We start from the raw sequence: 11,355 nt of genomic DNA on the forward strand, positions 1-11,355 counted from the left end.
AGGCTCCCTACAGAGTGGGTGGAGTCCGCTACTGCGACGTCAGCGTGTGATTTAAGGTAGATGTGCCAACAAATCCTTCGACTCCATTCTCAAAAGTAGTAATACAACAGAAGTCCAATAAGATTGTTTTATCATGTTGCAAGTATATTTTATAATCACTATAGGCGTTAATACGAGCGTATATATGTGTTTTTTTTTATTCCCAAGCAAAACTCACTAAAGGGAACCACCTTAAGAAGTCGTTTAGTAAAAGAAGAGAACGCCTATGAGATGTAAGAGGAGTAACCAGTCATGACGACATATCTGAAAAAGAAAAAACAAGCAACCAGGGCAGCAAAACATATTGCCTGGATACACGAGAACACGGAGATAAACAATAGTCTGATTGTTACTGTAACATCCCAGTTACAGTATACAGCTTGCATACAGCTTGACAACATCAATTAAATAAGAAATGGCGAAACGTGGAAAAGTCATCAGTGTATGACGTCACAATTATTGCGAATAGGCTCGAATTTCTTAACTTCAGCTGGAAATTACTGGAGTTATAAAACGTCAACACAACATTACATAATTTGAAATGAACATGTGAAGCAATGTATTGCTTTTACATTGGGCAATGCACTGTGAAAAAGAAAAATCAAGTAAAATATTATTCCATATTTACTTCCACAAGTATTAATCACAGTATTCCTTCAATCACCTTTGCACATTCAACAATTTAGATGATTTCCAGAAAGAGCCGAAAAGCTCTTTTAGCATTGCTATAGATTACCATAGGCCCAAAACCAAAAACACTATTTAGGTAGGCTATAATGTAAATTAACATATTACTAAACATAAATATTCTAGAAAAAGACTCTTTTGAGGGTTGGTAAGAAAATTAAGACATGATTCCACAAATGCATGTTTGAAGGTTTTTACCTTGCTCCCTAATGTCATACAAAGTTGTGTTAAGGGTTTCTCTTTATTCAGATGCACTCATGCACTACTAGCACAAGAATGTAATCTAGCATTGGTAGCCAGGGGTACCACATAGGACTGGCTCCATTCTGAGCAGGGCAGAAGGATGCAGGTAGTCTTTCCACCATGGCCATTAAATTATTCCCATACCAGAGCTGAATTTGAATATTATGTTATTTAAAATATAATATGCACTTCCTTGTTTACACACACACACACACACACACACATATATGTGTGGGGGCACAAGAGGGCGTATGTATGTGGGTGAGCAGCATTCCTGCCTAAGAGAGTAATTCTTACCACCCACATATATGTCAGCCCACCACATTGGTTATTCTGTAGTGACTCTTCGTTGAATCATAAAGAAATGTAAAAAAAAACACACCTGTGTCAACCTCAACAAGATGAAGGTAGTATAGCAACACTGATGAATATTACAGGAATGTAGTTTTCATACATAATTTATTTCCGGGTTCGAACTTTTACCTTATTAAGTCATAACAGTGCGGAAACAGATAATGTAAGTATTAAACACGGCCTAATGTTTTAGAGCTGAATAAAACGAGAGAAAAGAAACTGTGACACAACTGCATGTTCCAGGTTTGGTAGCCGAAATAGTTTAATTCATGAACCCAATGTGAAACCATGACAAAGTAGTACAAACAAACAAACAAACAAAAAACTGATTGTCGAGACTTGCACATTTCCATGAAGCTTTACTACATGGCCAATGGGAACAATGGACAATGCGGTTCAGAACCCTTTATCGGAATATTTCCTTTGAAGACTCCTCTGGCGGTAACAGAACCACAGGAGATGTGTTAAGACACGATCTTTTAAGTATCAAATGTCGGTTGGTCTACAGTATTTGTTCTCCAGAGACACTTATCCACCACCCACTCACCTACCCACACACATTTACCCACATGCTCCCGAGTTCTTTCTCGCTAATCCTGCGTTGGCCTGGATTAGCAACGTCCCACGTTCGGTTAATTTAATCCGAACATTGCCTCTGGAGAGCGACACGGCGACACACTGACATTTCACCTGTGCCCCCTCATCTAATCATTGACAGAGAAGGCCATCACCAGTCACGTCTTTCCTCTCCACGGCCAGTGAAGACACTCACTCCATCTGTACCGCCGGACACTCACTCGGTACCGTCCACTCAGACACTAAATATAACCCGCTGAACTACGGCGTTATTATTCCCGTAGTTCTCTGGCCCAGATTGCTTGGCCCTCTTCCCCCCCACCCCCGGCCCAATTACCAGCAAGCCTGCGGTTATTTCCTCTTTCAGACTCGTACATCTGTTTATGTGAGCCTCATGCGTCCAGTAAATATTTACATAAGGCTCATCAATACGTTTAAAGCGTTCGGTATTAATGGGAATGAACAGTGCTGTCGGGGATTTTGCCATGGGTTATTCTCAGAAAGGGGTCGTTTGAGCACCCTGATCTGTCGCAGTTGGTCTTTGTAAACCAAGCGGGGTGGTAAAAGCTACTATATTATGTGTGGTTCCGAATAAATATTCCACGAATCCACGTCCCTTTCTTCTTTCGCGCAGTCGTGGATTATGAGTCACCCGCGCGTTTGCACAGACTGGGAATGAGCCGCCGACACACAGGTGGTCCCATAGCAGGATCCTGTTCTGGGAAAAGGAGGGTGGGGCCGAGTGTGTGGGGGCTGTGGGGGTTGTGGGGTGTGTGCATGCGGGTGGGTGTGTGGGTGGCTAGGTTAGGGGGGGAGGCTCATAGTAATGGTCTTCAGAGTTGTTTCCAATAATTTGGAGAACAGAATTGTTTGGGCAATTGCATAACATCCTTTTTGCCCACAGGAACAGTTTTAATCTACAGGCAAATTAGTTTCACTCTGCTTCTCAGTTTCTTTCTGCTCTTATATAATTTGTTGAAATCAACAAAACTGTAAATCTAGTACAGATGAAAAGACTACAGATGAGGGGAAAAAAAACAATCTGAAGAAAGAAAGGAAGAAAAAGAAAAATTCTCCGCCCATTTTATTTACAGTTTGTTTGATACTGCATCAAGGCACTAGTTTTTTGAGAAAAGAAGATTCCATGTCTCATTTTTATTTAGCAAAACATTTCTCTTTTTGGGAAAATCTCAGGAGTTACAACATATAAAACAATGCTAACGCTGCCACGGCATTCTTACTCTTCAAGATTCACAACCATTGTGACTCCACCAACTGTGAGACAGTTGTTAACAAGTGCTGTAGCCCAACTCGTGACTAAGCTGGGGTCATCATAAGACAAAACTGCATTTTAGAGCACTCACTCTACAAATACAGCAACAGCAGCAAATCGCATTGTTTACAGTCAATGCCATTGTCATCGATATTTAAAAATGATATCTTGGGGTAGGGATTCTTAGAAGATTTTCAGAATTACCTTGGCTATGTTTAGTCCTGTTTGGTATATCATTACTGCTCATGTTATATGACACTGGCAGCAACAGGTCAACTACTGCTTCACAGTTAATTAGCATGACGTGTCTATTTTTATAATCTTGTTGACCTATCTGGTGCTAACTTTATAAAAAAATGTTTATAATGCAAAGCTAATATTACTCAACTCAGTCATTCCAACGTGTTCCCTTCTCACCATGACAGTTTCAAGGACTGACCAGCCGAATGACATGCATCAAGTGTCTGGTGCAAAGGTCAGAGATTACAGCATTTGCTGGATTCCTATATCCGTAATTCCCCACCAAACTTCCTCCTTTACTGACGCAAAGCTGCGCAGTCACCGCTGACCCGTGGCACGCTGTAGATACGTGGCCGTGCTCAAATGGCTCCAAGAATCCTGGCTGGGATCTATTTGGGGTTCGTTCTAGTCTAGTCTGAACAGTCTGTTTTCCAGATCGCCCTTAAGTGCTGGATCAGCGTTCTGGAACTGGTGGGAGAGAGAGGCCACGCACTCCGTGCAGCCGTCCTGTCGCAAAGCGTCGGGGTTCTGTTACGGCAGGCCCGTTCTCCTCGATCCTCCTCGTGGCGCTCGGCCGGAAGATTCCTGGCGGCGGTTCGCATCCGTCCGTCCGCGAAGCCCCTCGGAGTCTCACCGCGGTCTCCGTCAGCACCGCAGGAAGGTTGAGGGTCCTCGGGGACTCTCTCCAGCACGACAGTCACGGCACGCACGGGCGGCTGCATGAGCGGCCCTGGGTGGGGTGCGTGTCAGTCAGTTCGCTGTCCTTTGGTGACCTGTGGTTTGAGGGTGTGCTCCTCCCTGCGATGGAAGGGGCTCAGCTATTAGCTCAGATGTTGAACAGCCCACGTCAACATGCTTTGCCATCACCGGGTGCTCCATAAATGTCAGCGTCCAACGTCATCGCTGTTCTCCTCTGCCACCTGCCATTGCATACATGAACCTAATACCAGCCAGTCAGCAGGGTTTGATCAATAGGCCTGCCTGTGGGGCTGTGGCCGACCCTGGTGTGCCATCTGTTGCCTGAGCCTGCAAGGTAACTCTCATTTGCATGCAGCTAAGAAGGCTTGCCGTGGAATCCGGGTCTTGCCTGAACCAGTACAAGCGTGTAAAAGGAGCTAAGCTTGTCTGCTCAGCCGGTTCACGATGGAAACTAGCCTGATAGCATTTTCCAAGAGCTTCTGCACAGAGACATGTGATAAGGAAAGCAGTGAAACTCAGCTTTTAGCTCGGGTTATGACAGAGAGAAGGAGAGTGACTCACAAATACTGTTAGTTTCCACCTAAGCATTTTTAATTAATTAGCGTTAAGACCATAATGCTGGTAAATTATCATCTGGGGTTCTATATTTCATGTATGTAGAGTCTATTGAGTCATTAGGAAAAGAACAGGGATCATAAACATTTTTAATACATTGAAGCACAGTGTATGGGGGACAGTAGAGTTTTCCATGGTGAAATACACTGAACTGCAGCGAAAGCTACAGTGGACATGCCACTGGGTCTGGGGCCGAAGGGCGGGGTTAAGTTCAGAGAAAAAAAAAAAAACACAGGCAGGGGAACAAGAGCTGTGTTGGAGAGAGCCAATCAGAGTTGACCTCCAGATGGACAGGGAGGCTCGGTGATGGTGGGAGAGGAGGAGAGCGTGCGAGACTGCCTGGAAAACGCAGCCTTTTGCCATAAAAACAGCCATGTTGCAACTGGGGGCAGACTGTGGGCGTCAACAGTCAAGTTAGGTACAAAGAGTTTACTCCAGTCCAGCTTTGTTCTGCACACGACTTGCTTCACGAGAGACAACGAAATGAACTTTAGGCGTATGGAATTTACCTCATATTTAATTCTATTCTGTTTTTTTTTTTAGTGTGGAATTTTATATGTTGAACTTTGGGGTGGTATTTAGCAAATATGACTCACCACCTCCTTCCATCGATTACTGTCTAGCACTCATTAAAGTTACCACCACCGAGTCTCCTGGAGTCCAAGCACGGCTGCGGTCACGTGACCTCCCCGGCTGACGGTGGTCGGCCACCGAGCCCCGTAGTCGTGGCTTCACGTCCTTCGTACCACCCCACCAATCCGCCCGCCTCGCTCAGCTGGAATGTGACACTTTGTGCTCTGGAATGCAAGACTGCCACAGATTTCGCTGGTGAGCCTAAGGGAGGACGTGGGGCCCGGCAGCAAAACTGCACAAGTCAGGCGGGGCCTGGCGAGGCACCACCCTGACCCGGCCCGCGCCGGGAGCGGCTTACTCTTCCACACAGACGTTTTAATTTCCAGTAATAATGAACTCATTATTAGTCAAATTGCGGTGGCCTCTGAAAACATGTCACAAGAACGTAAGCCAAGATCAAGGTGGAACTGAACATGCCAGCAAGGGTTGCTTGAAGAATAATTCTGTGGCAACTCTTTGGCGTGCACAAACTAGCTCTCTGAGCAGGTAGGCCTCTGTCTAAAGGTTAGTTTTACGCCAGGTTGTATATTATTCTAACGAGGGTCCCAAGGATACAGAAGCGTCCCATCCAAGACGACCATTACACTATTACGAGATCACTTCCCTTTTAGCATAGACACACACCCACCTGTTAACAAAAGCGTTTACTCAAGAGGATAACGCTGATTTAAGTTCATTTTGATATGATTGGCAGGTCTGTTTATAACACTGCATCTTGCTGCCCTTTGTGCACAGACAGGACAACTGTGTGGTTCACATGTCTCCGTCCTGACACTCAGACACACACACAAGCAATACCAGCATTAGAACACAACACACAAGGCAGCAATGGGCAATGCTGACAGAGTATCAACAGTGGCATTTGATCTTGGGGCAGTTAGGCCCCTGGGACCAGGGGCAGGATCACACAGCTCTCCACCCTCTAAAGGGTGACCAGTGCCTCTACAGCCCAGACAACAATTCTGGTTTAACATCAGCATGACAACCTCCAAACCCCAGCACTGGCAGCACAGTTTGTTTTCCATTCAAGAACCCACAGTTCAGTAGAATTCCTAGAAATACGTTTGAAGCAACTTGCACAGAAGTGATTCACAGGCACGACGTAGCTGCAATAAGACGAGAGAAGCAACCCCTCCCTCCTTCCAACGGTGCTGCTCACTTCCTGACCCGACATTTATGTGGTGACCAGCTAAACTCTACCACATTATGGCCTGCAGCAAAGTTGTTTAGCATTGATGGCCCAGATACCCCAAACCAGCACCACAGAAAGGATCCTTTCAGTGAATCGGCTTATGTAACGTGCCAACAGGGCTGCGTGAAGACAGAGGCTGCTGTGATGTTGCTGCTGTCTGAATTAAAGGATCCTGTGAAGTGAATCTGCTATGCTTCCTCAAATGCAAATGCAATCTTTCTTTGCAGGGTATCTGTCTCATTACAGATGAACATCTACACATTCATCTTGCATAAGACAGCTCATATGACCGCATTCACATTACGACATTTAAACTTTGACTGCTTGACTTATAATCAAACTATATTGCCTTGCAACGACCTATCAGGGGTAGACATTCATTACAAAGCTTATATTGAAGCACCGTGTTCACTATGTTTTAGTTATAGCACAACGGGATCTCGTGAGGACCTTGTATAATAGTCCAGTGCAGAAGGCAGACGCAAGCCACAGCATGCTACACTGACAGATCTCTTAACGCCAATAAGAGCCCCTGCGGTTTTGTCTTTTAAAGCTCCAGTCAGCACTTGATCATGGCTCTACAGAAGTTAATGTACATCTAAGGAAGTCCCCAGAGATTTAGTTCACATAAGAGTCCGGTTTCAATGGGCTGTACCCCTGGCACTACCGCAACAGTCTGAGGTCAGTGTAATACGAGACAAAGGGAAGAGGCGTTCCTCGTTTTTCAACTGGAAATGCAACATGGTAAATTAACATGTAGCTCAGCAAAATCTGATTACATGCCCTGACATTTTTGAGTGAAATTAGTGCCTTAAATAAACTCACTAATCTGAAAGGAATTAACTTGGGTTAGGGTTTCCACAGAACCATACTGCCCCCTTTTGACATTTAATGGAACTACATGGAATTAGTAATCATGTCTAAGCACAATCACACTGAAATGGAAAGGCATAAAGACCTTAAGGAAATTACAGGTAAATGTCTCAGCATTAGAGATTAATTCCAAACAGCAGTTAATTCCAAATACATTTATTGGTATATTCATCCACTGTACAACGTAATCAGCTTGACATGTAGTTACTGACACCTCTTGGGACGGGGAAATCGACAAAGATGGAGACTTTTTTTTTTCCACATCAACTTCCAACCTGAAGACAGACAAATGTGCAAACCAGAGTCTGCTACAGTTAATGCTACACAACACAAGTATTCACTATACCAAATTTAGAAAAATGGGCAACTTTAACAAGCACCCCACTACCACCTCAAAGACCTGCTAGTAATCAGACATGTGCAGGCCATCAGCAGCCATGGCGGGGGGGGGGGGGGGGGGGGGGGGGTGCAGGGTCCCGTACCTGATCCCACGGCAGCGTTACTCCAGGGCTTTGACGATGGCCTCGTTGGCCTCTATGCTGACCTGGACCTCTGCCCTGGACGCCTCATCTGAAGTGGTGCCCAGCTCCGCCTGTGCCTTCTCTAGGTTAGCTTTCGCTACCTACGCAACGGATTTGAAAGATTCATCGTTATCGTCATATGAAGTCGACCTTTCCTCCCCCCCCCTCCCGGCATGTGATGAGTTACAGTCTGGACATTACTTTTCACAAAGATAAAAAAGCTCTTTTTGTGAGGTCAAACAAAATGTTAAAGAACCATAATATTTGTGGGAGGGGTGCAAGGAGCAACATCCCCCCAATAGCAGAGCACATTAGCATGGCCTCTTTCCTGTGAGGGACATTTGTTATGGTGGCGATTACACCGCTGTAAAGGCCAAACATTGCTGGGAGTTAAAGGTCTCCCAGTGGGGATTTGACTCCTCTGCTCCACTTCAACGAGGACTGACCTTTCCTTCCTTATTAACCGCACAGACCCTGAGCACTCCCATCACTGGCAAGAATAAAAAGTCATTTGTTTCTATGGACTAAACTTCTGGAAAAAAAAAACCCCTCTCTCTCTCTCTCGAGATGAAAGGTCCAAGTTTTTCTACCATGTTATTAAACTATCAACATCAAGAGGTATGACAAGGCCATCTATGGACTTTAGATGGTGACAGTTACAAAAGGGATATTTCAATAGCGAAAACAATTGTGGGGATGCAATTTAAAATCATGCTGAGAAAAACACACACATACACACAAAATTGCCCTCGAGTCTAAGGTTGGGAAAGAGGGATGTGGTGTAAACCAAAGTCCCCTGTGCTACAAAAATCCAGCAATTCCAACCACTGCAATCATTAAACAAAACCCAAAGATGTGACTGATTGCAAACACCACTGAAATCAACACTGCAAAAATGAAATTTAAAGATCTGTTAAGGATTTCACAATTATGCAGAAGCCTGGAGGCCAAGTTTGAAATGTGCAATAGTTCATCTGGCCTGAGCGTATGTAGATACACAGGCAGGCGCATTCTGACTGTCAACAGGAATTTGTGAATGAGAAATAATCTAAAATCTGTCAGATGCATTTGATCTCATTATTGAAACTGACATCATAGAAGAAGAAAAAATAAACAACAATTTAATAATTATTTTAACTTATACTGTGTAAAGAACACAAATTAATCTATTTTGCCATGTTTACATACACACTTCCTAGTCAGACATAATAAAATAGTGAAACTATTTCATGTCATTATATTGCTATGTATTGTCATTGTGATATATCATACAATATATTAAAGCTAAGCTAAAAATATTGCAGCCCTGATGTGAGGATCAGGATGAAACAAAAATATATATATTAGAAACCTTATTTAAATATTTTGGCTTTCTTTGAGGTCAGTACTGAAAATGCTAATAAAGCATTTTTGATAAGCAGTCAATATATTGTCTTGTTCTGCAGTGAAGTGGACCACCAAACAAGATTTCATTATGAGAGATTTCATTATGAGGAATCCAAATTTTCTAACATTCAATTGTACAGACAACAGGTTTTCATTTTCACTAAACACATTAACTGATACTTAGAACAATTATGTACAAGTGGTCGGTAAATGGTAGTTATATTCACAAAACTACTGATGTGATATGAAAATGCATTGGCAGATGTGTCCGGTAAAAACATACATCCGTCCCCAAGAAGCATGCCTGCTCTGTATGCTTATCTTTCTCCAGAACAACCACCAACAACTCTTCGCTGGTATGCTGGAAGAAGACACTAAATTGTGTTGTTTGGGGAACTCGAGGTCCAGAACATGGAAACACCAATTTATATAATGGATATAAAAGCGTATCATTTGCTGGGCTTTGCTTACAGCGAGATCCAGGCTGTCCAAGGGCACGGCCTCTTCAGCGAGCAGCTGCACGGAGGAGTCGGTGTTGACAGTGACTGAGCCACTACTCACTACAACACATCAAACACACCAAAAATTATTGAAATGACCAGATAACCAGATCATTTACTTACATCAACAAACAGCACTGTGAGTGTCAAGCTGCTGGGTTGCTTGTGTGCATTTCCCCTTCTGTAGTATAAAGAACGGGGAAAAGATGCAGCCTTTGGTCACACAACATATATTCGGACAAGACTATGGCTGAAGGAGGGGGATTTGCTCTCTCTCAATACAACACGGCCCTGAGGTGCCTCAGAGAAAGCAGCACTGCTTGCCAGATCTTCAGAGATGCTCATTTCAATTCAAGGTGTAGAACCTGGATTTATCATTCATCTTAAGCACAGACTACTCGATATACAGAGATCAGAACACACACAAACACAGACAGCAAAATCGCACCAAAATACTTAGACGAAGACCCGTCCTCGCTGAAGACGGTAACCACCCCAGGTCGCAACACCTGTAGTGTGGGGACGTGGGCTGGGAGGATCCCGAAGGCGCCGGTCAGAGTCGGGACATCCACCTGTTTCACGCTGGCTGCCTTGAAGAACACCTGCAAACACACAATGTCAGACACGCAGAGCTACCGTGTCCCCAAAGCTCACCCTGTCCTTGTGAAGGAAGACCACACTCCACCTAATCTGAGGAATTAAACGACCTGAACTTGACCAGTCCAGACAAGGAGGACGGTGACATTCCTGCATTAACACCGTTATGATAGCAACTTACAGCCACCCACAGCCCTCTACGTACCAGCATTTCGAGAAAACATTAAAATATTTAAGTTAGAATTACAATTATAATTTTTACTAGCCAGTCAATGCGTGAACGTTAATAAACGATCGATAAATGTCGATAAATGAGCCAGTTAGCCGCGCTGGCCGCACCAGGCCCAGGCGCTTCCGCCGCGGAGCTCCTACCTCGGTCGGCGAGGCGAAAGTGAAGGACATCTGCGGCGCAGAAGTGGCCGCTTCTGCATAAGCCCGCGCCGGCCTCAGCACAGGGCCCGCACGGCGAAGGAGCAACCTGGCGGCTATCATTGCTGCTTTAACCAAACGTGAAGAGATGGACCTTTATATCGTAGTGAAGCAAGCTGGAGTCCCCCCAAGCCGAGCGAATAGACGAGTGCACCGCTGATGGCACAAGGGCACCGGGAAACTACCCATAAGCCCCCGCGAGTTTCAGGCGAGTTGTGGGGGGTGTAGTCCTCCACGGGTAAACGCCTGCCTACAAAAATCGACAACTACTGTGGAACTAGTGTGCAACTAGTTCTACTACTATCATAATGACTTGTCAATCTTCAGTTTATCAGACACACGCCTTATACCAAAACATAAACTTAACTACGTCTGCAATTTTCAACTAAATGTAATAGGTAACAATTTAGGCGAATGTAATTGGTTGAATGTGCTCGTTGGCCAGAGGGCGGCGCCCGGTCACCATGAAACGTGGTCAGTGGTAATTTGGGTTAACAA

At 44.5% G+C, this 11,355-nt stretch overlaps 1 protein-coding gene across 1 annotated transcript; it reads right to left on the minus strand.

Annotated features, from left to right (window-relative positions):
- Window positions 1–7,564: 7,564 nt before the first annotated feature.
- LOC143528638 (ATP synthase F(1) complex subunit delta, mitochondrial-like) lies at window positions 7,565–11,049 on the minus strand. The gene is made up of 5 exons (XM_077024432.1): window positions 10,801–11,049; window positions 10,280–10,433; window positions 9,803–9,891; window positions 7,907–8,046; window positions 7,565–7,699 (listed from the first exon to the last, which is right to left on the minus strand). Exons 1-4 carry the CDS (start codon window positions 10,918–10,920, stop codon window positions 7,924–7,926), a joined length of 486 nt encoding a protein of 161 aa, XP_076880547.1. The 5' UTR covers window positions 10,921–11,049; the 3' UTR covers window positions 7,565–7,699; window positions 7,907–7,923.
- Between the last annotated feature and the right edge of the window lie 306 nt (window positions 11,050–11,355).

This window comes from Brachyhypopomus gauderio, chromosome 12, assembly GCF_052324685.1.
Source record: "Brachyhypopomus gauderio isolate BG-103 chromosome 12, BGAUD_0.2, whole genome shotgun sequence".
Taxonomy (NCBI): Eukaryota; Metazoa; Chordata; class Actinopteri; order Gymnotiformes; family Hypopomidae; genus Brachyhypopomus; species Brachyhypopomus gauderio.